This window comes from Xenopus laevis, chromosome 2S, assembly GCF_017654675.1.
Source record: "Xenopus laevis strain J_2021 chromosome 2S, Xenopus_laevis_v10.1, whole genome shotgun sequence".
Lineage (NCBI taxonomy): Eukaryota > Metazoa > Chordata > Amphibia > Anura > Pipidae > Xenopus > Xenopus laevis.
This window is the reverse complement of record NC_054374.1, coordinates 96,927,936-96,955,812: the sequence shown is the minus strand read 5'-3', so window position 1 is coordinate 96,955,812 and position 27,877 is coordinate 96,927,936. Positions and strand designations below refer to the sequence as shown.

Here is a 27,877-nt window from a genome sequence, read left to right as displayed (position 1 = left end):
TTCAAAAGCAACAATTATGACCCATGTGCCCCCCCCCCCTCAAGTCTCTGGTTTGTTACTGCCTGGTAACCAATCAGTGGAAACCAAGAGAGCTAAAAAAGTAGGAAGTACTTATTATGTTACACATCCAGTCACTCCAGGCTTTATACATCACATTTTTGGCTAACTGACTATATTAGAAACATTTTTTATTTTTCACAACCTATCTATGTACCCAGTTTTTATTTTCACACTGAACTGTTCCTTTAAAAGTATACTTACCATTAAAGCAGACATTTGATTTTGAGCTTGTGGATAAATAATAACAATTTAGACTGCATTTAAGCTTCTAAGTTATTTGATGCATTTAAGAAAGCTTAGCCATTTATATAAACCAGCTGCACAATGTAAATGCCAGACAATTTGCTTTAATTGCTGAAATCACTCTTAATTTATTACTAGTTTGTCTTAGAGACTCTGTATTCTTTGCAGATCTTTCTTACAGTCTGTGCGTCTCCTACCTATATAATATACACAGGAGGACTACAAATATCAGACATAAGGAGGAGATCTACTGTAAAAGAGCGCACACTGTTCCTTTATGTTTATAGTTGCTTAGTTAATAACTTATCAAGTTTTCCTAATATAACAGTTGTTTGAACCTTCTGCTTATGTGGCATAAAAAAGAAATATGAAACAGATATACAGCTGTTTTCCTACTTACGGATTGTCTTGTGATTATAACATTTGCTCCAGATTCCATTTTCTGTGTTATCCTTCACGCCAAATTCATACATAGTACTTGGCTTTAGGCTGTCAATAACTATTTCAGTTGTTGGGCAGAGTTGGTACAGCCAATCTTTATTTTTTTCTCTGTAGCGAACTGTATAAAATCTGCATGAGAATTGTTGGTAAGAATTTAGCATGTGAGAACTCTCACAAATATAAATAACTTCCATTTATGACTTTCGGTGTATTAACTCTAATGAAAAATTGAGGTATATCTGACTAATAACAATGAGATCCTATACCAAGGATGAATCTGCTGTGATGATGTAGTCACTGCAGTGCCGGGCCAAGCTGACTGGGCATCCTAGGCAACCTGGCCGGCCAGCCAACTTCCCCCCCCCCCGCAAGCCTCTCAACGCATCTTAACGCAATCACTCCAGAACACAACCTGCGCACGCATGCGCAGTAACATAAGGGAAGTCAAGGGAAGGAGGGGAGAGTGTCGGAGGAGATGGGACGGAGGAGAGAGTGATGAAGGGGAGGGGATGGAGGGGAGAGCGTTGGGAGTGAGCGGAGAGCATCTGCTGGGAGGAGAAGGGAGGAGAGAGCCACAAAGGGGAGGCAGGTGCCTCATCTGCCTACCCGTAGTTCTGGCCCTGAGTCACTGCCATTATGAGGCAGTTGTCAAATTGACTTTTCTCTATATTTTTAATTGTTTTTGATAGTGTTCCTTTTTCTAGTCTGAAATATACAGCTATGAGCTTTCAAGGCATGCTTTTACTGTAAATGATCTTAATTTTAATAATTGTTGCATATGGATTTAGAAATGCTGCAGCTGTTACAAAGCAAGGTCTTTTGTTAAAAAACAATGACAGAGCAATTTTTTTTTATAACATTAGCAAGGAATCATATGCTAATGACACTGGCAGGCATAATTAGTAATGATGTGAAAATGGCTTTACTGTACAAAAGAAAGCCAAAGTGTTTGCTCTTTGTTTCCTAAAACCATCTTTCAGCGATTAGTAAAGAGATAACATTTCACGATGAAAGTGAATATCACACGGAAAACAGATGAGCTGGAAAATAGCACTAACACCAAAAAGTGTGCTTTGTGTTAGTAATAACAAGGCTCTGGAACTAAGGCTAAATCGACTTACTCTCCATTATTAGGTACAACTGAATGTAATAAAAGTCGTTAGAAAAAAATTTGCAATTTGAAAAGTTATGCCTTTGTGCGAACAAATTTGCCTTTGCGCCAATTTAATATAGCTTTTGCGAACCTTGAAACTGTTTAGCGACCATTTCCGTCAGGGGAAGAACGTTTGCGAATTTTATAGTTTGCACCAGTGCATAGTGAATGTAATAAAACTTCTTATTGACACCTTCAAACACTTGTTAAAAGTGGGCAATGCACAACTGAAATTCGCACAATTAATATCTGTAATGCAATAACCGTTTAAGGAAGAGTATTACATTGCTAAATGCTAATTTTTATTATTATTATTTATCTAATTTGTGCAAACTGTTTTGCTCTTTGCATCTGCAGCCATAACTTATACCAACTGATCGCTCCAGCCTTTCTATTTACTAATCACACAAGGTTGTATGGCGAAAAGAAACTTTGGTAGCTTTTCATTTTTTTCATCATGAAACCCCACATTATTATTAAACTCACACAGGGTTTCCTTAATGGCTGCTTGAGCTGAAAGGCTAAAGTGAATCTTGCCCTTACAGGGTTTATAATTGCATGCTATTTTTTTGCAAAAAAGATCTCATGGTCAAGGCATTTATTAGGTGCATGACACATATTAATAAATAGGTGTAATAAAGCGAATTTGGTTTTGCTCACCACATAACTATTGTAAAATATTAGGTGGGGGTTTAACAAGGGTGTGACCATGACCACATAATTCATACAAAGGCAAGAAATTCTCTGCACACACCCACTATAAATATATTAAAGGAACAGTAACATTAAAAACTGAAAGTGTTTTAAAGTAATGAAAGTAACATGTAGTGTTGCCCTGAACTGGTAAAACTGATGTGTTTGCTTTAGAAACACTTCTATAGTTCATATAAACAAGCTGCTGAGTAGCAATGGCGGAAATTGAAAAACGGCTATATGGCACAGGATAAATAATGGATAACAGATAGCATTATGTTCTACAGAGCTTATCTGCTATCTGCTGTGTAACTTGAGCCTTTTCACCTTTGAATGGCTGCCCCCATGGCTACACAGCAGTTTTTTTATATAAACAATAGTAGTGTTTCTGAAGCAAACACACCAGTTTTACTAGTGCAGGGCAATACGCAATTATATTTTTATTACTTAATAACAATTAAATTTTTTGATGTTACTGGTCCTTTAAGGACAGTAAGACATTTTGTTCATAGAACTACTAATATACACTCCCCATTAAACAAAACATTTTTGTTCATATATTGAAATATATACAAGCTGGCTACTATGTCAAAGTCACGTCAACTACATCAAAGCTCCATGCTGTAGCTCCAATAATCCCCAACTACAGTCATATGATTGGTGGGCAACCAAAAAGACAACAATTTGGGTTTTAACCTTGGAAAGCAGGTTGCAGGTAATACATAACAGTCCATGTTACAAATGTATAATGAAGCAGTAGAATTCTTAATAAATCATATTAAAGGAGAAGGAAAGCTACGGAGGCATTTTATTACCAATAGATTAGCTGCAATAGTGCAAGCTAGAATGCTATATTTATTCTGTAGAATGTTTTACCATACCTGAGTAAAAAGCTCTAGAAACTCTCTGTTTGTTTAGAATAGGAGCTGCAGTATTAATGTGGTGTGACATCACTTCCTGCCTAAGTCTCTCCCTGCTCTGGGCTCAGATTACAGTAGAGAAGGGAGGGGTGGGGGGAGAGGAGCAAACTGAGCATGCTCTTGCCCAGGGCAATGAGGTTTAAGCTGAAGGCAGGAAGTCTGATACAGAAGCCCATGAGTACACAATAGAAGGAAAGAAATGCAGTGTTTCTTTTGACAGGGGACTCAGAGCAACATTACTTTGGGGGTTTACTGGTAAATTTAGATGGACCTTTCTGATAAAGCTTACTTAGTTTTAACCTTTCCTTCTCCTTTAAAGTGAGTGTAGGACTGGCCAGACCAGAGATTACTTTTTGACATAATTGGTTGTCTTAAAAATAATGCAATATATGGACAAACGATATCTGTTTTGTTTTAAATACCTTTATGTTCAGTATGTATTAACGTCGTGCACACACCCATATACTTATAATGGGTGAGTGCAGAGAATCTCTTGTCTTTGTCTGTAAGGTGTTTAATTGGTGTAATTCTGCTTCCATACAATTAGCTCCACAATAAAAAAAATAGCAAATAAGCCTTAGTAAATTAGAATTGTAAACCTCATGACATGTATCCATCTCAATAATTCTGTGCCATTCTCTGTAAAAATATTCATCTTAATGAAACAGCTAAGAAAACTGATGTATAGGATGCTCTCCAAGAATGCTTGTAACTGATCCTTTCAAGTAACAGGTTTGCTCTCATGTTTACATTGGAGAACTGTTCAGAAAACAGAAATAGTAGTTCACAGCTTGCCCATTAATTCAGCCACATACTATAGCTTCCCTTCCACAAGATGGCTGATGTTTTTGTCTTTTGCATATTCTTGTTATACTTTCCTATGGCTATTAAAGTTTTCGTGATGACTGATTTTTTTATCCAGGAGTTGCCAGCTACAATAAAATAAAATGTAAGACCCATACAAAATATTTTTTATTCATTTACCTGTCATTTGGACATTTGTTTAGAACAGACCAGTCAATCTGTGGATTTATGAGGATGCCCCAGGAGAGGAATGCTGATGTTGGGGTCAAGGTGCCAACAACCAGTTGGAGAGGTTTCATAGCAGAGTTCTTCTCTAAAAATAAAGTTAGTTTTTTTATAACAAAACCCATAACATACATATGGCTATGCTAATATGGTTAAATAAGGAGAATTAATGGACATTATTATATGCAGCTCATTTCACATTACAGTTCACACCTGTACTATTAAAGTTGCCATTAATAACTGCAATATAAAATTCATTCATGGGGAGGGATTGAGAGAAATCTAATTGAACTGCAACAAAGTATAAGCATATGATAGACTGTTGGCCCCACTTAAAGTCATGGGAGAATTAATTTTCAAGAATATGGAACTAATACTTTAAAAACAAACCCTATATGGTTTGGAGTTTGCAACCAGATATGTGGGAAAAAACTGATTAAACTGTGGGAGTCTTGAACTGGTCTATTGCCTAATGTATTCCTTTATATAAACAAAGGTAAGCATTCCATATTTAATGTAATACAATTTGCAAAATAACAGTGATTTACGTTTTTTGGTTTCCCATACATAGTATTTATTGAGGGAATAGTACACATGGACACATTACTTTGCTGCATTCGATACATTTGATAATTAGATTATTTGATTTTAAAAGTAAAATGGAGTTTAAGAGCAGATAGCCCATCAGAGGAAATTTACCTTTGCAACTCTTCTTACTATTCTCATTGGGTTTCAAAGCAATTAAATATCGTGGTTCTGCATCTGGAAATAGAAAATATATTACTGTACAAAGGATGCTGGGAATGCCCACTCAATATTAAAAGGTCTAACAAGAACCATATCACCAAAAGTTAGTCCTAGTTCATGCTACTTATTTTGTTGGACTAAATGAGTTACTTTAACACTATTGCTAATTTGGGTAAAGTTCATCACCAGTAGGGATGTAGCGAACGTCGGAAAAAATGTTCGCGAACATGTTCGCGAACGTCCAGACAAAAATGCGAACGGTTCGCGAACGTTGCGAACCCCATAGACTTCAATGGGAAGGCGAATTTTAAAAGCTAGAAAAGACATTTCTGGCCAGAAAAATGATTTTAAAGTTGTTTAAAGGGTGCAACGACCTGGACAGTGGCATGCCAGAGGGGGATCAAGGGCAAATATGTTTCTAAAAAATCCATTGTTGACACAGCGCTGCGTTTTGTGCTGTAAAGGGCAGAAATCACACTACGTCACTCAGGTGGTGTTTCTGGAGACGGTATTATTATTGATATTTAGACAGAATGTGAAAAAGCTCATACAGCTAGGTGGCAGTGGTTTGAAGAACAGATGCAGATGAGAGATCAGCAGCAGGACAGACAGCTGCCCAGCCCACAGCAGCTACATACAGAGCACTGCAGTAGAAGGTAGATTACTAGCCAGCAAAGCTACCTAACCTAAAATGTCCCTCAAATCCCTGCAGAGTTCTGTCCCTACAATACAGAGCAGTATCAAGTAGATTACTAGCCAGCAAAGTTACTATCAACTGTCCCTCAAATCACTAACAGCTCTCTCCCTACACTAGCTCTTCCAAGCACACACAGGCAGAATGAAAAAACGCTGCAGGGCTTCAGTTTATATATGGAAGGGGAGTGGTCCAGGGGGTGTGGGGGTGGTCCAGGAGGGAGAGCTTCCTGATTGGCTGCCATGTATCTGCTGGTCTGGGGGAGAAATGGCAAAAAAAAGCGCCAGCTAAGGCGAACCCAAATTGGCGAACGTTGCGTTACGTTCGCGAACATTCGGCGGACGCGAACGGTCGATGTTCGCGCGAACAAGTTCGCCGGCGAACAGTCCGCGACATCCCTAATCACCAGTTCAATAGCCGAGAAAGAGTTACACTAAACTTACCCCATGGCTACACAGCAGCTTGTTTATGTAAACTACAGTAGAGTTTTTGAAGAAAATACACCAATTTTACCAGCACAGAACACCGGTACCTTATATTCTAATTGCTTTCATTTTTAGATGTTACCGTTCCTATAATAAGTGGTTACAATAAATTCAGACCCTGTTTAAGAGTGGATTCTTTCGTCTGTGCATTCATAAAGGTTTGAGCTTTATTTTCTGCCAACACTCAATTGATATTTATTGTATACAAAAAAATTAAGGAGGCTTGATTGGCATTTAATATGGAGGGGGTTATACACCACTATCCCACACATGTCAGATTAAAAGCATGGAAAATAAAATAGTTGCTCTCTCGAGAACATACTGCAAATATAAAGAGCACAGTAATTTCCAAAGTCTGGTAAGTGTATTTGATGTAATTTAAAAATATAAAAGATGAGGGCAGTGATGAGTGGGGTATCTTCTGTCCTAACATACAGTATGCCTGTGTGCACCTGGAACATTGCCAGGAAAGATAATTTTGGAATCTATAATAAATACTGTAGGTTTAAGTAAAAAAAAAAAAAAAAGAATGGATTCTATTATATTACCTTCTTTACTTTTACATACTTAACACAAACTTCTATCACCAAAAGGTAGCAATGTGACTGTGTCTTTCAGCCTGTGTGTACTTCCTGATCCTACAATGAACCCCCAAACGTGCCCACTAGTTGACAAGATTTTTCATTAGGAAAACCTTGTTGTGCTAAACAGTACTGCTTATTGTGGCACTAAACAAAAAGTACAGCATGCATGGCCTGTAGAAGTGAGATAAGGTCTCCTCATTTAGATTTTAATGAAATTAAAATGCAACCAATTCAATTGGAGTCATATACATTAAAGAAATCTGTGTCATATTTTTGACATTTTACCAATGCCTTCTGCTGTTGTAAAATATTCGTTGGCCTCTGTTTCGGATGGCAGAGACCTGGGGCTAGCCCTTTGTAATGTGCTATCTGCATTAAGCAGCACTCTGTCCTAGAGGGATGAATGGAGGGAAGCTTGTAGCTATTCCCCCCCTCATACCTTTTCTGTGTCATTCAGAAAGGCAAGTTAGGAAAGGTCCAGGAGACACAGACCACAGCAGGGTCTTCTCCTTACCACCTGCCATAAAACAGCAAGGACAGGGGCTTGATCATGCACCCTTGTTGCCTGGGGGAAAGTAAATTACTCCAAATTATGTAGTTTTCTTAGTGTGCAGGCTTTGTCTGTAAATCAATGTAAGCATATAGTGTAATAGTAATGAGCAATAATGAATGTAATTTGTAATTCAATTTATACAGTCAAATGCAGAAAGCAAGAGTAAGTATCACATTACATAATTCTGTAAGCCCTTCTGCAACAGAGATTTGTTCAACTTTATACATTTGGCAACAGTCAACTAGCTAAATAAACATATCAAATTGCAGTAACAGCTTGAAGTAGGAAGGCTTTCTATAAACACAATCAAACCAGAATAGACGGCAGACTAAGCCCTTTCTTTTTGTCCTAATTATATATTTTTGCAACTCTTAAGCAGTAGGAGTGCAGTCTGAAAAGTATTTAAAATGTTGATTGACGCCTGTGATAGATTTTGTTCATCATAGTTGTTCATCTATAAACATTTTCTGAATAATCTGTTTGCCCAAACATGACCCTATATTAGCTGCTGACTTGGCTCCTATTGACTGAGATAGCCTGCATATGAGATAAAAAATATGGCCTCCCAAGTCAGTGTGTGATCAGTGCGCCATGATAGCTGGTTGTTGGTCTAAGGGCCAAACAATTTGACCAGCCCATCTTTGACCATCATTTAGATGTCTTATTTGGAGAATGAGCTGATTGTTTGGCAATCGTGTATGGCTAGCTATACTCATCAATAATTCTGCAATTAACAAGATATTTTATATTATTGGTGGTCATTAATTCTGACGTATCTGATCATTAACAATACGACCCGTTAATAAAATATATATAAGTATGGTAGATGATTTATTGTGGTGTAGACTCTCCATGGTATAGACTCTTGAACATGTCATCCTATAGACTCTAAAACTTAGTGCTTATCACACACACCCCACCAAGATACCGCCCACCTCCTAAAGATCATGCAAAATTTACTGTGACATATCAAGATGTCACCCCATTGTAAACTGTTGAGTTCAAAAAGTTATGAATTGTAGGAAATATATTTGCTAGATTGCAGCAGCAGCATTATTTATGAGATGGGATGATGCAGAGAGTGATATTCTGAGACAATTTGCAATTGGTTTTCATTTTTATTATTTCTGGTTTTTGAGTTATTTAGCTTTTAATTCAGCAGCTCTCTCGTCTGCAATTTCAGCAATCTGGTTCATAGGGTCCAAATTACCCTAGTAACCATGCATTGATTTTAATAAGAGACTGGAATAGGAATAAGAGAGGGCCAGGATAGAAAGATGAGTAATAAAAAGTAGCAAAAACAATACATTATATACATAATAATTGTCACCTTACAGAGCATTTGTTTTTAGTTCGGTACAGTGACCCCCATTTGAAGGCCGGAAAGAGTCAGAAGAAGAAGGCAATTAGACAAATAAATAAAAAACCAATAAAAAAAAAATAAAAATTGAAGACCAATTGAAAAGTTGCTTAGAATTGACCATTCTATAACTAAAAGTTAACTTTAAGGTGAATCACCACTTTAAAATATAGACCTACAGAGCACTTTAGGCTGTTCGGTGCTGCTCACTCTAATGGGATATCATAATCAGCAACATGACATGAGTGATCCATAGGCAGTTTATTTTGTATTTTCAGACTAAAAATAACATATCTTCCTAAACATTCATTTTTCCCATCCTCCCAAGTATATCCTTAGAGGATTAAATTTATATTACCACTAGGTATCATTGTGGTAACGGTGTTCATAAGTGATTCTAACTAGGATAGAATGATACATATAAATATACATACATAAACTGGTAATAATTTATGTAGTAATAAAATGTATTTGAAGTACATATAAAACTCTTGGGCCAGTGTTGTCTTTGATACATTTTATTGACAAAAACATTTTGCAAAACTTATAGCAGAAAATGGAGCTAACATAAATTGGTGGCAAAAAAACTTTCAATTTCAATATGCTGACATAAACTTTTACACTTGCCTAACTAATGGCAGCTATCACATTATAAATTAGATTTTTAGTAGAAATGGGTGCTACTTTACTTTGTGTCATAAGTTATATACAACGTTTATGACTTTTAGTAAACAAACGCCCAAGTACACTGTGAGCAGTTCATTTAAGTTCATGTTACATAGGGTAATCAGCAGCTGCTACTTACAACAAATTTGTTTTTTATGCTCCCATATTAAAAAAGTAATGCAAGTCAGCACAAAGAGGGGATCTCCAGAAAAATATTGCTAAATCGTATCTACATTTTCCTTTAGTACAGGTATGGAACCAGTTATCCAGGATGCTCGAGACCTGGGGGTTTTCCGGATAACAAATCTTTCCGTAATTTGGATCTTCATACTTTTTGTCTACTAGAAAATCATGTAAACATAAAATAAACACAATAGGCTCATTTTGCTTCCAAATAAATATGAATGATATCTTAGTTAGAAGCCAATGTTTTATTATTATAGAGAAAATGAAATCAATTTTAAATATTTAGATTATTTGGATAAAATGGAGTCTATGGGAGGCAGCCTTTCTGTAATTTGGAGCTTTCTGAATAATGGGTTTCTGGATAACGGATCCCATACCTGTACTATTTCTTACTACTTACTACAGACTACTCTCGGTCATTTCTAAACTTTTTTCAATCTTGTTCCTACATTCTTGTAGTATACCTACCGACTACTCTTCATTTCTAGGGACACTAAACACAAACAATATAACTTCATGATCAGTTAGAAAACGTTAGATCTATGTCTATAATACATACACTACAGTGCAGTTAATAGAAATGTTCCTGTACCTATTTAACATCTGGCAAAGCTCATTGCAAGACATACAGCAGACTGTTGGCAGTATTGGAATGTTTTATGAAGAGAAGCATGAACATAAATATTGTGGTAAAAGAGGGTTAACCACTAACTTCTAGGATAGACCAAAATACCTTGGCATTTAATGGCAATAGTTACACTTTACTTCCTCTGACATGAGCTTGCCAATAATGTACTGTAGAAATGTATTTTTTAAAAGGTTAATATTAATATGAAGGGTTTAGTAAAAGCTTCAAATGCTTATGCAGAACTATAGCTACTGCACTTGTATTGGTCTAAATTGTCTTTTTTTATCGTTTTTTAGAGAGCTCTGTGCCCAGATGGATTAATACACAAGAAGTGCAAACTTATTTATCCAAATAATTAACATTTTTGAAAATGATTTTCTTTTTCTCTGTAATAATTAAACTGTACCTTGTACTTGATCCATCATACATCAATGTTTTGAAATAGACTGTACAGTGTGTACAGACATGTAGTGCATACAGGTTATACTGTATCTTTCCAGTAGGATCAAAAAGTTGGTGTATTTACGAGCAGATATTGTAAGACGCTAAACATGTTTTGTCAGATCTTGAGAATTTGAAAAAAATCTACTCTTCCATATTTTGATTCATATTCGGTAGGGTTATCAATGTGCCTTTTTAAGAAAAGAAATCAAGCTGGAAAAAATTAAAATCAAATTCCAGCATAAAATCGTAAAGCCCTAAAACTATTCAGGGCAAATACTTCTTTTCCCTTGTCTGCAAGTTTAACTAACACAGCTCATTGCTCACAAGATTGTGATGCATCATTTCATTACAGCATGCTTTTCATTGAAACCTATATCTGTTATTCCACATCTTGTAGTCAGTCTGTTTCAACAAACATACATTTCCCTTAACATGCTCTGTCGACTAAAGAAGTTTGGGTTCATAATTATTTAAAAAATGGCATTTCACTCATTGCTTTATCCTATTGGGACGTAATTCTACTGACTAAAAACTGTGATGTAAGTATAAAGAAATTGAACAGCCATAGATCTCCTTCAAAGTGCACACTGTGGAAAAATGATGTATTTAGGCAACAGTATTAAGTTGCACCAAAAGAAAAATTAGCTATATTATGCCAACAGTCAACAATTCACTGATTCCGTTTTTACTGACTTTTATGCATGTTCCAGGTGTGAGATTCAATACATCAGTAAAATACTCATACTAGTATCAGGTAAGGAGTTCTTAAGGAGTGCTTAATTCTGGTCATTTCACAACTTTGCACACTTGATATAGAAAATGGAATTTGTATTGATCCCTCAGGGCATAACTAAAAGCAAGGGAGACTTAATATAGCTATTTAGTTAACTGTTTAAACAGTTTGGAGGCACTTATTTTTTATGGTGAGTGGTCTATATGCAAATTCCTTAGACCCAAGTGAGTCTGCTTAAATTCATTAGATGTCTTTGATCATTAACCCTTAAAAACGACAGCTTGTGCAAATAAGATCAAACTAAAGGAAGGCACCTTGATCAAGAAGTAAAAGCTTTATTACTTGAGTCTATTGAAAATAATATTTAAAAATAATAGTAAAATAACAATGGTGAGGCAACTTCGGTCGACTTCGGAATATGAAGCGTGCGTGTGCCATGCAGCAGGTGACTTTTCATTATAGCTGTGCAAGACAGAGGTAAGGCGTTCGGAGAGATTGGTTGCCGCAAAGACGAGGCAATTAGTCGCCAGGCGACTAAATCTCCCTGAATCGCCCAGTGTGCCAGCACCATAAAGAATCACTGTGCAGCCATAAAATACTGTATATGTTTATACAAAAAATAATAAGATAAAATAGAATTACAGTTGCTGCACCCACATTAATCAATCACATCACAATCTCTTTGATGTACTTGAACACTTATAAATGAGCCCCAGAATGTGTATGCCAAACTAATCTGCAAAACACAATTTTATGATTTATTTTAAGGAAAATGTAAATATATGTTTCCACGCCTTTTTCAAATGCAAGTTGATTCTGCCATAACCATAGTATATTAAATGCAGCAACAAAGGTTTCTGTTTTACGTATAGATAACTTGTATGCACAAGGTGAATGTGACCTTACTGCAAATGCAATAGCAATTTTCAACAGGTGTAAATATGTAAACTCTGTACTTGATGCCTACATGCCTCCAGCCCTTCCTTCAAGGATACAACCCTGCTAAACACTTGCTCCATTTTGGAATGCAAAGACCTGGGCCGTGGAGCAGAGCATGAAGCAAACATACAAAATCACATGACAATTTGCAATAATTTTATCACTTTGGAACCTTTATCATGTCATTCTATTAACCTTCGTAATTATAAGTCAATATAAAAATAAAGTGGACCCCCCCCATTCATTCATCACTGTGAGTTTCTGAATGACTTAGTGGAGGGTATGTGCGATCCACAGTGCTTCCCATTATTTTAATCTGCAGAGTGTAGCAGTGATCAAATAGGGCCAGATTAAATTCAATGAGAAAAAAGTTTATCACTGGAAAATTCACGGATAGGTATCAATTTGAGATGCAATTCAATTCAGAAATACGAAAATTAATTTGGAGAATAGTTTTTTCCCCTTGAATTGAATCTCATCCATGCATTTTCAAGTGATAAATCATGAGAAGCCTTTTTCTCACTGAATTGAATCTGGTCCATAATGTGCTATAGCCCCACAGCAGGATGCAGAGACAGACACTAGATAAGACATCTCTTTGCCTCAGGCAGCCCACACAGTTTGCCCACAGAATATGGCTAGTGGGTAGATTGGATAAACTGTATATAATTTTTTGGGGACTAATTGATTGATTATTATTTCTATGTCACATATTAAAAATGTGTGCAATTCATTTTATAATTAAAAAGGATAAAACAATTGTAAAACCCGTATAAATTAACACTATCCCCTTTGGCCTAAATTTCATTTGTAGAAAAATATTTTTAGTTTTATCATTGACATCCAATATTTATTCATGGTTTATTTTTTAAAACTACTTTTAATACAACATATACTATATTCATATTTGTCTAAGCTCTTATCATTTTATAAGGCAGAACACAATTAGCTGACAAAGTGCTTAAATTGAACTGCTGTTAGGTTGAACCACATAAATTCAGTGAGCAGCCTCAGCATTTTGATTGGTTGGTCTGAAGTTTTTGTGGTGGGAAAGTTTATTTTATGTTTTAATGAGGATTATTTCAGGACCTGGCTTCTTACATAGATTTTTTAGGGGGGAAAGCTTCTAGGAGCTGAATGTTTGATAAGATCACTGGCACTTCTGGGTGGCAAAGAGGATGAGTGGAAAGACAATACCTATTTGAAAAAGTTGTTTCAAGATAAGGTTATTTATTGGCAGAGAATGCCATTAATATAGAAGCATTTTCCTTTTCACCAAGAACACAATTATTGGGTTATGTAGTAAAAGACAATAGAGCTTATTTAATAACAATATGTTAATTTGCACCTTGGCAGTAATCAATAGCATAGCAGCTTTTTTCAGTCAGCAATGCAACAGTTTGATTGGTTGTCATAGATTACTGCACAGGTGCAATTTTGCCCAGTGTAGGCATGTGTATTTTTCTCTGACTCAGATAATGACAAATATATAATATATTATACAACCCCTGCGCCTGTGTGTGAGGTGGGGGTTCTTTAGCATACATCTCTGTCCTGGTAGTATATATTCTTCCTGGCTGCCAAAGGCTTTGCTTTATTGAGTTTTGAGAATAAGATATCATCATACAGGGGTGTAACTACAGAGGAAGCAGACCCTGCGGCTGTAGGGGGGCCCAGGGGGTATAGGGGTCCCATGAAGCCCTAATTCACATACAATTTCAATAAATATTGGTAAAACAAGTCAACCTCTAGATATTTTGGGGGCCTGAAAAATAATTTGCTGTGGGGCCCAGTAATATCTAGCTACGCCACTGTCATCATATCATATTATCTTGCAGATATATGTGCTGCTGGTCAGTCAAGTTACTAGATAAACTTTTATGTATCACCATTTGGAACTATTAAATACATTAATGTTCACTTTAAAGGTGAAGGCCATACACTGTAAGACTCTTCAAGGTACCCTACAAACCTGAAAGATAATAGTGTCATACACAATAATGACCACATTTGATCAAATGATCAGATGTGATCAAAATTGAAGAGCAGCTAAGGTTCCTCTCACTTCTTTATCTGACAATGTATGCATTTTTTCAGCCAAATCAGCTGAGAGACATTAGCCCCTGAGTTTGTACAAATGATGAGACAGTGTGGACAAACTCTACAAAAATACACAAAAGTCTGGGCATGTACATATAGCAAGCTTTATAAGTGGCTATTACTTAAATAAACATTGGTATTTTAGCTTTTACTTGTACTTTAAGCATGGCTGTTCCCCTTCTTACCATCTGGGGTTTTAAATCTAAGATATGATGTGTCATGGCATATGGACCCTTGTTTCAGCTATATGTTTTTAAAGTAGTTTGTTTTAATATAAAGAGCTGGTGCCACAAAAGTGATTCTTGTCACTTGATGCTGTTCAGGTATTTGGATCAGTTTATATGTTTGGGGCAGCTAGCCATTGAGATTCCTTGATTCTGCTACTGTTGATGCCCTTGGTGGACTCCCATGAAATTAGTATAATCAAAGTAAATTTTAATCAGAGAATGTAAAGATTAGATCTGAGCCTACCATCGATCAATTTTTTTGTTTTTACTCCCATGCCAGACTAATCCTTGTATGCAATGTAATTATGTAGAATATAATACCATATTCATTTACCTCATTATGATCACCATCCATCTTTAGAGCATATGCAATATGTCTAAAAAATATAGTCATTTGGAGTTTTATCTTGAAATTTTTTCACACACCAAATGCATTGGCTGCAACTGCCCTTTTTTACAATGCATTTTTCTCACTTCAAATGCATCAAAGCCAATCTGTGTTTTTCTTAGTGAAAAAGTGCATTATTCGTGCAGTGCATATTCTAATGCAGATTAGTGATCATTTTCGCCAATCATGAAAATGCAAATTTCAGCCTCAATCTGTGTCAGATGAAAACATTTGCTCATCCCTAGTTGACTAGTTTCGATCTTATCCTGGATCCTCCCATGATATTAGGCTGAATTTAGGCTATACTTTTGGCTAATCCAAAAGTGTTGTGGATTTTGGTAGCCACGGGGTGCTCTAAACTTGTTGCAGGAGGCGGATTAATATGTCAGCTAGTCTAAACCAATGGAATTGTTGCAAAATATAACTAAAGAGCAAGGCACAGAGTGCAGTGGAACAATAAAGCTCTTTGTATTAGACCTGCTTTTGAACAAGCAAAAGTATACAGGGCTTATTTTGTGCATGAGCCCATTTTTGGTGCAATGGAGGGCGGTTTAAATATATGCCCATGTCCCACTGAGGTAACAAGAGCTTTGCTGCAGTCGCCATTGTTGGAAAGGTACCACAGCCCAGATAGTAGGCGAAATGACACTGGAATTCTGGATGATTTTTTTGCATACAACTCTAACAAGGACCATACAATAAAAATATTTCCATTACATTCATTATTTTCTAATCTCAAAATAAATTTTTAACTATTATAGCTTACTTTATAATAAAACATCTGGATCTGTAGCCTCTTTTCCTTAATGCTACAGATATAATGTACATATATCCAAATATTTGCCTTAGCTTAATCCTACATCTCTAATATTTATACTAATGCACAAACCAGTCCTAGTGATATAAAGCAGATACTTTTATTCTCTGCTAATTTAAAGTACTGTATATTTCAGGGCATGCTCTTGCATGTTATAAAGAAAACAGACAATGTAATATACTGTATAATATAAAAGGTGTTTCTTCCACTGTGCATTTCTTCCACATTTTGGTTTGCAAACTAAGTTTTCTCTCTGTTTATACAGATATAGGATCTGTTACCCAGAAACCCGTTATCCAAAAAGCTCTGAATTATGGAAAGGCCATCTCCCATAGACTCCATTTTATCTAAATAATCCAAATGTTTAAAAATGATTTCCTTTTTCTCTGTAAAAACAGAACAGTACCTTGTATTTGATCCAAACTAAGATATAATCTTACAATGGTCTATTGGGTTTATTTAATGTTTGCATGATTTTCTAGTAGACTTAAGGTATGAAGATCCAAATTACGGAAAGATCCATTATCCAGAAAACCAGTGGTCCAGAGTCTTCTGGATAATAGGTCCCATACCTGTACTATTTATAACTTAGTTACTTACAATTCTTATAAACTGTAAAATAAATGTAAACCTTTCTATATCTGGAAACATGCCATCTTGTTCAAATGATTAGCATAAATTATAGTAATAATGCAAAGTTGCATAGAAAAATGTCTCACCTGTCACCTTGCTAATTACATTTGGCTATAGAATTATTTGCTAAGAAGAACACTCTAAATGCTATGGGGCCCATAGATTTATTTCTTCCCAAGTTTTTAAAGAAGGAACCTAATGGTAATAAAGCTATGCAGAAATTTCTACCCAGCCCTTGTAATCCATGGTGTGATGGTTTGGCATAGGTCCTGCCTGACTTTGGCTGAGAACATTGAGCTGTGTTAGGAAGGTGAGGATTATTTTATTCAAAATGCTGTTTTCCATGTGCTGCCCACATAGATCCCTCTGTATTTGGCTGGCTTATATTATATCCCACTTTTGTAGATAGGTGCTATAAGACCTTGGTTCCATACTTGTGGGAAATAGTAAACACTAAGAACCAGGTTCAAGCGCTATACTATTGCAGTTCAGATTTCTGGGGAGCTGTACTGTATATAATAATCTCTGAAAGGATTCTGTCTTCAACAATTTGTTTTTCACACTGTTAGACTTTCTGTTATTTCGTGGGGAGTGATTGGTGCGTCCAGATGAGTTTAAAAATCTTTGATCTTCTCCTCTAAAGCATCTATCTTTTAGTTAATCTTTTGTTCTGGGGTTTTCCCTGCGGATGGGGTATCTTTGTAGATGTCCTTGAAATTGTTAAGCCAGATGTTGCCATTTTGTAGTCCCTTGACAGTCCTTTTCAGTTAAAGTATTTTTACCATGGTATGCAATATTTTATTGAAGTCATTTGTTCACTACATGTTGTTTTGGAAGCTCAGTCGATGACCACTTAATATTTCATGACAGACTGGTTTATGGGGTTGCAGAGGTGGTTTATAAATATAAATTAACAAAAGCCATGAATATCCTGTAAATTATAAATGGTTCTTAGCAATGTCATCAAATGTAAACGGAATGTAGTATTTTTCTCACATGACTCACTAAAACTTGTGTATTATAATAAAAAAGTACCCCTTTTTGGAAAATTAGGATATTTGAAGTAACCTCGCAGTGCCATGACCTGTATAAAAGCACTTGGCCTTGTGCTTTTATGTGGTCATGTAACTTCTTGGAGACTTAATTGATTTTACAATGTGAGGTAATATATATATATATATATACACAGTGTTCACACTCTTACCGGATCAGAAATTATTTTGGATGCAATGGTCAAAATTTGTTATCCAGCGTAATAGAAAGACCAGCACTCCATTTCATCGAAATGTGTTTTTATTTAATGCATATCCAACGTTTCGGCCCACATTATAAATTATTATATATAAATATATATGTTAGAGAAAGGCTGGGGTTACAGCCAAAACATTTTTTGTAATAAATTCTCTATTTTTGCAAGTCCTGTGAGTGCCACTTTCTCTGTTTGATATGATATGAAATGAGAGTCTTTAATGTATGTATTTGTAAGTCTTTAAATTAATGAGAAAGTCTTTAATGTATTTAGATTACGAGGAACTGAGAAGAGTTGGTATCACACACAGAAAGATTGAGTTTTCCACGTCATTATTAATTTTAACAGCAATATAGAGGTAATTTATGTATCGCAATGCAGTGGGCCAAGTCATTTCAATCATCATATGTGTTCACTGAAATTTAAAATTTTCCCCTATTATTCTAGTGTAATAGTGGGGAGATGCGCTTGAAGCAACTGCAGCTGATTAATAGAAATGGACACAGTGGCCCTTGTGCTGCAATGTGATTCAAACACAATTGCCATGTCCAGCTGGTGTCATTTTAGGCATAAAAGTATTGTCTGCACCCTATTGCTTCAGTGCATCTGCACTGTGGTGATTGATGCAGGCACCCATGGAGCAACCCTTTGATAGTGGTAGCTCCATGGATCCCCTGTGTTAATAAGATAAATAACATTGAATTTGGAATAGGAAGCAGGAGGAAGGTAGCAGTGCTGAGCACAAAGTACAAGGAGTGCATATTCATGCAAGTATGTTTAATGAATGGGATTTTCCTTAGACCTGACTGTGTTCAAGCCCAACTGCTCTTAAAGGAACAGTTCAGTGTAAAAATAAAAAACTTGATAAATAGATAGGCTGTGCAAAATGAAAAATGTGTCTAATATAGTTAGTTAGCCAAAATGTAATCTACAAAGGCTGCAGTGACTGGATGTCTAACATAACAGATCACAACTTCCTGCTTTATAGCCCCCCTTCAAGTCACTGATTGGTTACCTGGGATTAACCAATCAGTGTAAACCAAGAGAGCTGCAAAGCAGGAAGTAGTGTTCTGGCTATTATGTTAGACATCCAGTAACTCCAGCCTTTATACTGTATATTACATTTTTGACTAACTATATTGAGAATTTTTATTTTGCACAGCCTATCTATTTACCCAGTTTTTATTTTTACACTGAACAATTCCTTTAAGTCCCCTTAAGTCTTTTTTCATTTGTGCCTAAGTTTTTCACTTGGGATAAAGTTCCTATGAAATGTTTATGTTTGTCTATGAAATGTTTCTATGATTAGGGGCATTCAAACTATTGACTGGGGCCATAGATCTTGCTATGAGGAATAAATCAAAGGAATTAGTTTGACCTGTTGGGACATATGGGTATGAACTCTGAAAAAAGACAAAATCAAGATGACAAAAAATGATATTGGAAACCCCTTTGAGCTGGATGGATAGACCACAGATTAAAATAATCTAATTGTAACAAAATTGCAGATGAAATCCCAACTAATGAAAATAATTGTCTAGTAAAAGTTGGAGTACTTTGGCCAAATAACCAGGTCAGAGAAGCTGTCAGTTGAGTGGTAGACAGATGATCAAAAGGTAAACTGCGGTGGAAGTAAATAGTATGCATTGTGGACTGGCCTGTCCTGTCTGTCAGGGAGCCGGGAGGTCCCTCCAGGGAGGTAGTCAGGATCGAGGAGGAAGCCCTCTTGAGGGAGCAAGGTCGCGGTGTCCAAAGGGTTAATCAGAAGAGTAGTCGGGATCCAAGCAAGAGTTCACAGGCAGGCGGAAAACAGCAAAGTCCAAAGTCCAGGCAAAGGGTCACAGGAAACCCAGGATACACTTAGGGAAAGTATTCCTATACTTGGGCGCCATTCTGGCGTCTAGATGGCGTTTTTATTTTGAATTTGGCGCCATTGTGACGTCCTTGCGCCGACGTCGGCGCGCTGACGTCATCGCGCCGGCGCCGCTACCTACGTGGCGGCCATGGGCGCCGCCATTTTGGGAGCGACGCCGGCAGGGGAGGACGCGCCGCCCAGAGCTCCAGGACCTGCTCCGGGCGGCGATCGTGACAGTACCCCCCCCCTCACGGGGGGCCTCTGGACCACCAGGACTTGGCTTCTGGGGAAATTTAGAGTGGAAATCCCTCACAAGACGAGGAGCATGCACATCAGAGTGTCCTTCCCAGGAGCATTCTTCAGGGCCAAAGCCCTTCCACTTGATGAGGTACTGAAGAGAGCCCCTGGAGATTCTGGAGTCAAGGATCTTCTCCACCTCATATTCTTGTTGAGGAGGGGGAGACTGATTCACAGAAAAGTGATTGGAGGTAGCGGGTTTCAGCAAAGAGACATGAAACGGGTTGGGAATTCGCATCTCAGGGGGAAGCTGAAGTCTGAAAGCCACAGGATTGATCACCTCCGAGATGGAGAATGGACCCACAAACTTCGGACCCAACTGGCACCTTCAACCGAATGTTCCTGGAAGACAACCAGACTTTATCACCAACCTTGTAGGGAGGAGAGGGTCTACGTCTACGATCTGCAAATGTCTTGTGAACCAGAGCGCTCTTCTCTAAGTTCGACTTGGTTGCAGCCTAAATAGCAGACATGTGGGCTGCATGGTCATCAGCAGCCGGGACGTCAGACAACACAAAGTCTTGGGGGAAGGCTTGAGGATGCTGACCATACACCGACATGAATGGAGACCTTCCAGTGGAAGTGTGGCATGCATTATTATGAGCAAATTCCGCCCATGGGAGGAGATCAGACCAGTCATCTTGACAAAGGGAGACGTGATTCCTCAAGAACTGTTCCAAAGCTTGGTTTACTCGTTCAGCTGCTCCATTAGTCTGGGGATGATAAGCGGAGGAGAACTGGAGAGTAATACCCAGATCTTTGCACAGGGAACGCCAAAACTTAGCAGTAAACTGAGAACCTCTGTCAGAGACCACTTCCACAGGAAAACCATGCAGATGGAAAATATACTGGATGAAGAGCTGAGACAACTCCACAGCAGAGGGAAGCTTCCGCAGGGGAATGAAATGAGACATTTTACTAAAGCGGTCAATCACTACCCAAATCACAGTGTTACCACCAGAGGGGGGGAGTTCAACAATAAAGTCCATTGCTAAATGAGTCCATGGCCGAGATGGAATAGGCAATGGTTGTAATAACCCACTGGGGCGAGAATGGCTAGGTTTGGATGTAGCACAAACGGTACAAGCAGCAACAAAGTCTTTGACATCTTTTCGGATAGTCGGCCACCAGACTAAATGTCGAAGGAGTTCAAGAGTCTTTTCAGGACCAGGATGTCCTGCTTGCTTGGAACAATGGGTCTGTTGAAGAATGGGCAGACGTAACTCGGAGGGAACAAACGCCATCCCAATGGGGGTATCAGGAGGAGCAGAAGATTGACCGGCCAGAATTTGATCAGCGAATTGAGGGTACAAGGAAGCGATGATCTTGACAGGAGGAATAATAGGCACTTGTCTTTCAGGAGTACGATCCACCGGAGTGAAACTTCGAGACAGAGCATCGGCTTTCCGATTCTTGGAGCCAGGGCGAAAAGTCAAGACAAAGTTGAAGCGGGAGAAGAACAGGGCCCACCTGGCCTGACGAGGATTCAGTCTCTTGAGAGAATGTATGAACTCCAAGTTCTTATGATCAGTGTAAATCGTGACCGGGATTGAAGAACCCTCTAGGAGGTGACGCCACTCTTCGAGAGCTAGTTTGACTGCCAGAAGTTCTCGATTCCCTACATCGTAATTCTGTTCTGCAGGGGAAAACTTTCTGGAGAAAAAGGCACAGGGGTGCAATTTCCCATCGGCAGAATGTCTCTGGGATAGAATAGCCCCAGCACCTACTTCAGATGCATCCACCTCAATGCAAAAGGGTAACTTAGGATCCGGATGACGGAGGACTGGGGCAGAAGAAAATGCGTCTTTTAGGGACTGAAAAGCTTCTATAGCAACTGGAGGCCAGGACCTGGGATTACCCCCTTTTCGGATGAGGGTAAGGATAGGTGCAATACGGGAAGAAAACCCCCTGATGAATTGCCGGTAGTTGTTGGCAAATCCGATGAACCTTTGAATAGCCTTGGTGCTCAAGGGAAGGGGCCACTCTTGGATTGCTGACACCTTAACGGGATCCATCTCGAAACCTTCTGGGGAGATGATATAACCCAAGAAAGGAATCTTAGACACCTCAAAGACACACTTCTCCAACTTGGCGAAGAGAGAGTTCTTCCTCAAACGAGAGAGCACTTCTTTCACCTGGGAGCGATGAGATTCAAGGTCTTTCGAGAAGATTAGGATGTCATCCAGGTACACAACCACAGACTTTCCCAAGAGATCCCGGAAAATGTCATTCACGAGCTCCTGAAAGACAGCTGGGGCATTACAGAGGCCAAAAGGCATCACGAGATATTCATAGTGCCCATCCCGAGTGTTGAATGCCGTCTTCCATTCGTCCCCTTCACGGATGCGGATGAGGTTGTACGCCCCACGGAGATCTAATTTAGTGAAAACCTTAGCCCCTTTCAATTGGTCAAAGAGTTCAGCAATCAAAGGCAAGGGGTACCGGTTTTTAACAGTGATCTTATTAAGGCCCCGGTAGTCAATGCAAGGACGTAGGCCTCCATCCTTCTTTTCCACGAAGAAGAAACCTGCCCCGGCAGGAGAAGTAGAGGGGCGGATAAACCCCCGCTGGAGATTTTCCTGAATATAGTCTTTCATAGCGGAAGTCTCAGCCGGAGAAAGAGGATAGGTGCGACCCCTAGGGGGCATGGTTCCTGGCAGGAGATCGACAGGACAATCATATGGTCGATGTGGAGGAAGGAATTCTGCGGATTTCTTACAGAATACATCAGAGAATTCCCTGTAGAAGGAGGGTAGAGTCTTCAGATCAGACATAGAGATATTCACCCTCTGGAGGGGTTTAGCAGGAAGACAATGCTGCTGGCAAAATGGGCTCCAACGGGAAATCTGTCCTGCGGACCAATCAATGGTGGGATTATGCAGGCGCAGCCAAGGGAGACCCAAAACAACAGGAACGGATGGGCAGGAAATAATTAGGAACGATAGTCTTTCTTTATGCAGCGTCCCAACCTGCACAGGCAATTCCCCAGTCGTCTTAGAGATAAATTCAGCCTCCAGGGGTATGTCATCTATGGCAGTGACACGAAGCGGAGTGGACAATGGGAATAAGGGGACTTCCATGTGTTTGGCGAAAAGAGCGTCCATGAAGTTCCCAGCAGCTCCAGAGTCAATGAAAGCTGAGCCGACAATGGTCTTAGTGGCTAGGCGAATCTGTAAAGGAAGGAGAAACCTGTGAGTGATCTCTTGAGACTTCGGAGTAGTGCCCCCTACATGAGTTACCCTAGATATACCTCGGGGAACAGAACTCGTGGGCTTCACCGGACAAGAGTTCGCAAAATGAGACTGTCCGCCACAATACAGACATAAGCCAGCCATTCTACGGAGTCTTTCTTGTTTGGAGAGACGAGCCCTTCCAACTTGCATCGGTTCCTCCGGAGGAGAAGGAGAAGCTTGAGCAGCCGGAGTTTGCAAGAGAGGTCTCTGGAAGCGAGGTGCCAACAAGGGTTGAAATCGTTTACAACGCTCCCTCTCTACTTGATGCTCTCTGAGACGAGTGTCCACCTTAATGGATAGTGCAATCAGATCTTCCAGCAGATCAGGGAACTCCCTGGAGACAAGATCATCTTTAATGCGAATAGACAGACCTTGATAGAATACGGCCTTATAGGCATCGTCATTCCAGGAAGTCTCAGCCATCAAAGTTGTAAAGTCAATAGCATAGTCACTGACACTGCGGTTTCCCTGTCGGAGTTGCAGAAGACGAGAAGGGGCATTTGTGACCCGACCCGGGGCATCAAACACAGTACGAAATGCTTGAAGAAAAGGCTTGGCATCAAAAGTCAGTGGAGAATTCTTCTCCCAAAGAGATGTTGCCCACTCAAGTGGTTTGCCCACCAAACGAGACATCACATACCCCACCTTGGAACGTTCATTGGGGAAGTGCGAGGGTTGAAACTCGAACTGGATCTGGCACTGTGTAGTGAAACCTCTGCAGGCCTGTGGGTCCCCACTGAAGCGAGGAGGAGGCGGAATACGAGGCTCACCAGACGAGAAACCTGTGCTAGACGAGACGTCCGCCATGGGAGGATTTACAGCCGCTTGGGAAGCAGGAGGCGATGGAGGCACTCGGGAGAGAAGGGTATCGAGTGCCTGTCCTATGCAGTACTGCTGGGCTTCATATTCCTCCATGCGGGATGCCAGTCCGCGGAGCGCCCGTCCGACATCAGGCGTAGCTTCCTCAGTAGGCTCCATGGCCCAAGTATAATGTCAGGGAGCCGGGAGGTCCCTCCAGGGAGGTAGTCAGGATCGAGGAGGAAGCCCTCTTGAGGGAGCAAGGTCGCGGTGTCCAAAGGGTTAATCAGAAGAGTAGTCGGGATCCAAGCAAGAGTTCACAGGCAGGCGGAAAACAGCAAAGTCCAAAGTCCAGGAAAAGGGTCAGGATATCAATCAGGAACAAGATTTTAGCAAATAAGGTCACAGGAAACCCAGGATACACTTAGGGAAAGTATTCCTATACTTGGGCGCCATTCTGGCGTCTAGATGGCGTTTTTATTTTGAATTTGGCGCCATTGTGACGTCATTGACGTCCTTGCGATGACGTCAGCGCGCCGGTGCCGCTACCCACGTGGCGGCCATGGGCGCCGCCATTTTGGGAGCGACGCCGGCAGGGGAGGACCCGCCGCCCGGAGCTCCAGGACCTGCTCCGGGCGGCAATCGTGACACTGTCAAGGTATTAAGGTAAAATTGTAATTTTGTTTTGCCAAATCTAAATTGATCTACCCAATAATCTATAAATCCAAGAATACATAGAAAGCAAAACCTGAAGGGTAGACAGCAAAGCTCTGCAGACCCAAATCCCCGCCAGGAACAGGAAATTTTGAATTTTATTTAGATACCTTGAAAAAGTTGTGTTCCTGGCCCCACCATATGTCGCATGAATTAATTTTGCTGCCTAATATCAGATAATCAATAGCTTAATGGTACATGGTACAGTCTCTCTGTTTCAGTTGTGAATTTCTGTTGAGAGGCATGAGATAGGCAGGCACATGAACCCCTGGTATTTCATTTCTGATATATATATATATCTATCTATATATATACATATATATATATATATATATACATATATATATATATATATATATATATATATATATATATATATATATATATATATATATATATATATATATACTGAACTAAACAAATTAACCCAGCACTATCATTATACAACTTTAAGGAACAATTGGATTAAAGAGAATTTATCTGAATTTGGCAAAAAGAGACACTTTTGGTTACATGGTTTGTACAAAGTATGCATAAGCTGATGCGCCCCGCCAAGGCAGTGTCCATGCATCAGTCCTACCTAAGTGAAAAAGGGTATTTTCTTTGGGAGGAGAAAGACCATACCTGCTTCTCTCTTTATTTGGCATGACCTCTTCCAAAGAAACATTCAGCATTATGGGCTTTTAAGGTAGGACTGATGCATGGACACTGCCTTGGCGGGGCGCATCAGCTTATGCATACTTTGTACAAACCATGTAACCAAAAGTGTCTCTTTTTGCCAAATTCAGATAAATTCTCTTTAATCCAATTGTTCCTTAAAGTTGTATAATGATAGTGCTGGGTTAATTTGTTTAGTTCAGTATATGATATAAGCCACACACCCATGCACCAGACTGATTTTAATTGCAACACATGGATGAGCTGCATTTTTTGTTTTTGTATATTCTATAAAGGAAAGTGGCTTTCCCTTTAATGCTTGCTCTCCCAACCCCCGCCCCTCTAAACACAGTCCTACAGATTACTTAAAAGCCCATAATGCTGAATGTTTCTTTGGAAGAGGTCATGCCAAATAAAGAGAGAAGCAGGTATGGTCTTTCTCCTCCCAAAGAAAATACCCTTTTTCACTTAGGTAGGACTGATGCATGGACACTGCCTTGGCGGGGCGCATCAGCTTATGCATACTTTGTACAAACCATGTAACCAAAAGTGTCTCTTTTTGCCAAATTCAGATAAATTCTCTTTAATCCAATTGTTCCTTAAAGTTGTATAATGATAGTGCTGGGTTAATTTGTTTAGTTCAGTATATGATATAAGCCACACACCCATGCACCAGACTGATTTTAATTGCAACACATGGATGAGCTGCATTTTTTGTTTTTGTATATTCTATAAAGGAAAGTGGCTTTCCCTTTAATGCTTGCTCTCCCAACCCCCGCCCCTCTAAACACAGTCCTACAGATTACTTAAAAGCCCATAATGCTGAATGTTTCTTTGGAAGAGGTCATGCCAAATAAAGAGAGAAGCAGGTATGGTCTTTCTCCTCCCAAAGAAAATACCCTTTTTCACTTAGGTAGGACTGATGCATGGACACTGCCATGGCGGGGCGCATCAGCTTATGCATACTTTGTACAAACCATGTAACCAAAAGTGTCTCTTTTTGCCAAATTCAGATAAATTCTCTTTAATCCAATTGTTCCTTAAAGTTGTATAATGATAGTGCTGGGTTAATTTGTTTAGTTCAGTATATGATATAAGCCACACACCCATGCACCAGACTGATTTTAATTGCAACACATGGATGAGCTGCATTTTTTGTTTTTATATATATATATATATATATATATATATATATATATATATATATATATATATATATATATATATATATTGCACTACAGTGTATGTGTATTTTTGTACAGCATGTTATATTTCTTTTAAGCTTACTTCTAAATTGATACTATATGGGAAAAACTGCTAGTAGTAGCGTTTTGTCTTTATTTGACTGGTATAATTTACAGTTTTAAATAGAGATTAAAATGCTTAATGGATATTAGTAGCTTTCATTATTACACTTAGGAACACATTAATCCAAATGCCCTAAGAGCAAACTGTACTAGATTTTTCCTACATTTTTCCTTCTGACATTCTGACACATTTTACTGAGAATTGATGTCAAATAAAAGTGGATGCCTCAGGTGCTGAAGAAAGAACAAGCCGAAACATATGTAGCACAGTAACAAAAAAATTATGGTGGTGCTCTCTTTAGTTACTAGAGTAAACATAATTCAGTACTGTACTTAAAAATAGTAAAAAGTTTCGAAAACAGGTTTAAATAGCTTATATTAAAAAGATATGTTTGGAAGAAATGTTGTATTTATTGATTTGTATTTCTTATTACTACATAGCCAAGACATGGGCATATGTACCTGTGATGTTCTGTTACCACTCTTTGGGAATTTAACAAGAATTAGCACAAATCACATGCCGTAAATGTCAATTACAAAGTCTCTACATTCATTTTAAATCATGGCTTAGTTCCTATACTAAATGAAGAGATAATGAATAATGACCAACCTCATAACCCATCTTTTACCTTTACTGTTTTAATATAGATATACTCCAATGCTTCACCCCCTTCTTTTTTGGTACTGGTGATATGATTGTTATGTTAGCTTATGTAGGCAATCTTTATTTTCTGCTCTACATTCAGAATTCTAAAAAAAATCAATATAATTGTTTATTGACACTTACCAACTTCTGTTACGTAAGACTTTCCATTTTCTGGCCACTGAATATATTGGTTTGAAAAAAAATTGCTCCCATATCCCAATACGAAGCCTTCAAGTTTCAGGTTTTCATTTGGACGAAGAAACTTCATAACAAGTGTGTTTCCAGTCGCATTTATGTGCACTTTCAAGTTATTCTTTTTTACTGCAGTGAGGGAAAAAATATTTAAATATTATTGAAAATTGATATTTGTCTCAGGTTCCTAATAAAAACATTCATTA

The 27,877-nt window shown here is 38.6% G+C and overlaps 1 protein-coding gene across 29 annotated transcripts in view; it reads right to left on the bottom strand.

The window, feature by feature from the left end:
• LOC108708946 (target of Nesh-SH3) overlaps positions 1–27,877 on the bottom strand; it is a 198,040-nt gene that overhangs the window by 118,999 nt on the left and 51,164 nt on the right. For all 29 annotated transcript variants that reach the window (XM_041584160.1, XM_041584157.1, XM_041584152.1 and 26 more), the window contains exons 2-5: positions 27,621–27,800; positions 5,239–5,301; positions 4,495–4,627; positions 704–873 (exon numbers count right to left, since the gene is read on the bottom strand). In XM_041584160.1, the coding sequence (XP_041440094.1) occupies positions 704–873; positions 4,495–4,627; positions 5,239–5,301; positions 27,621–27,800 (546 nt within the window). The remainder of the gene's footprint in view (positions 1–703; positions 874–4,494; positions 4,628–5,238; positions 5,302–27,620; positions 27,801–27,877) is intronic.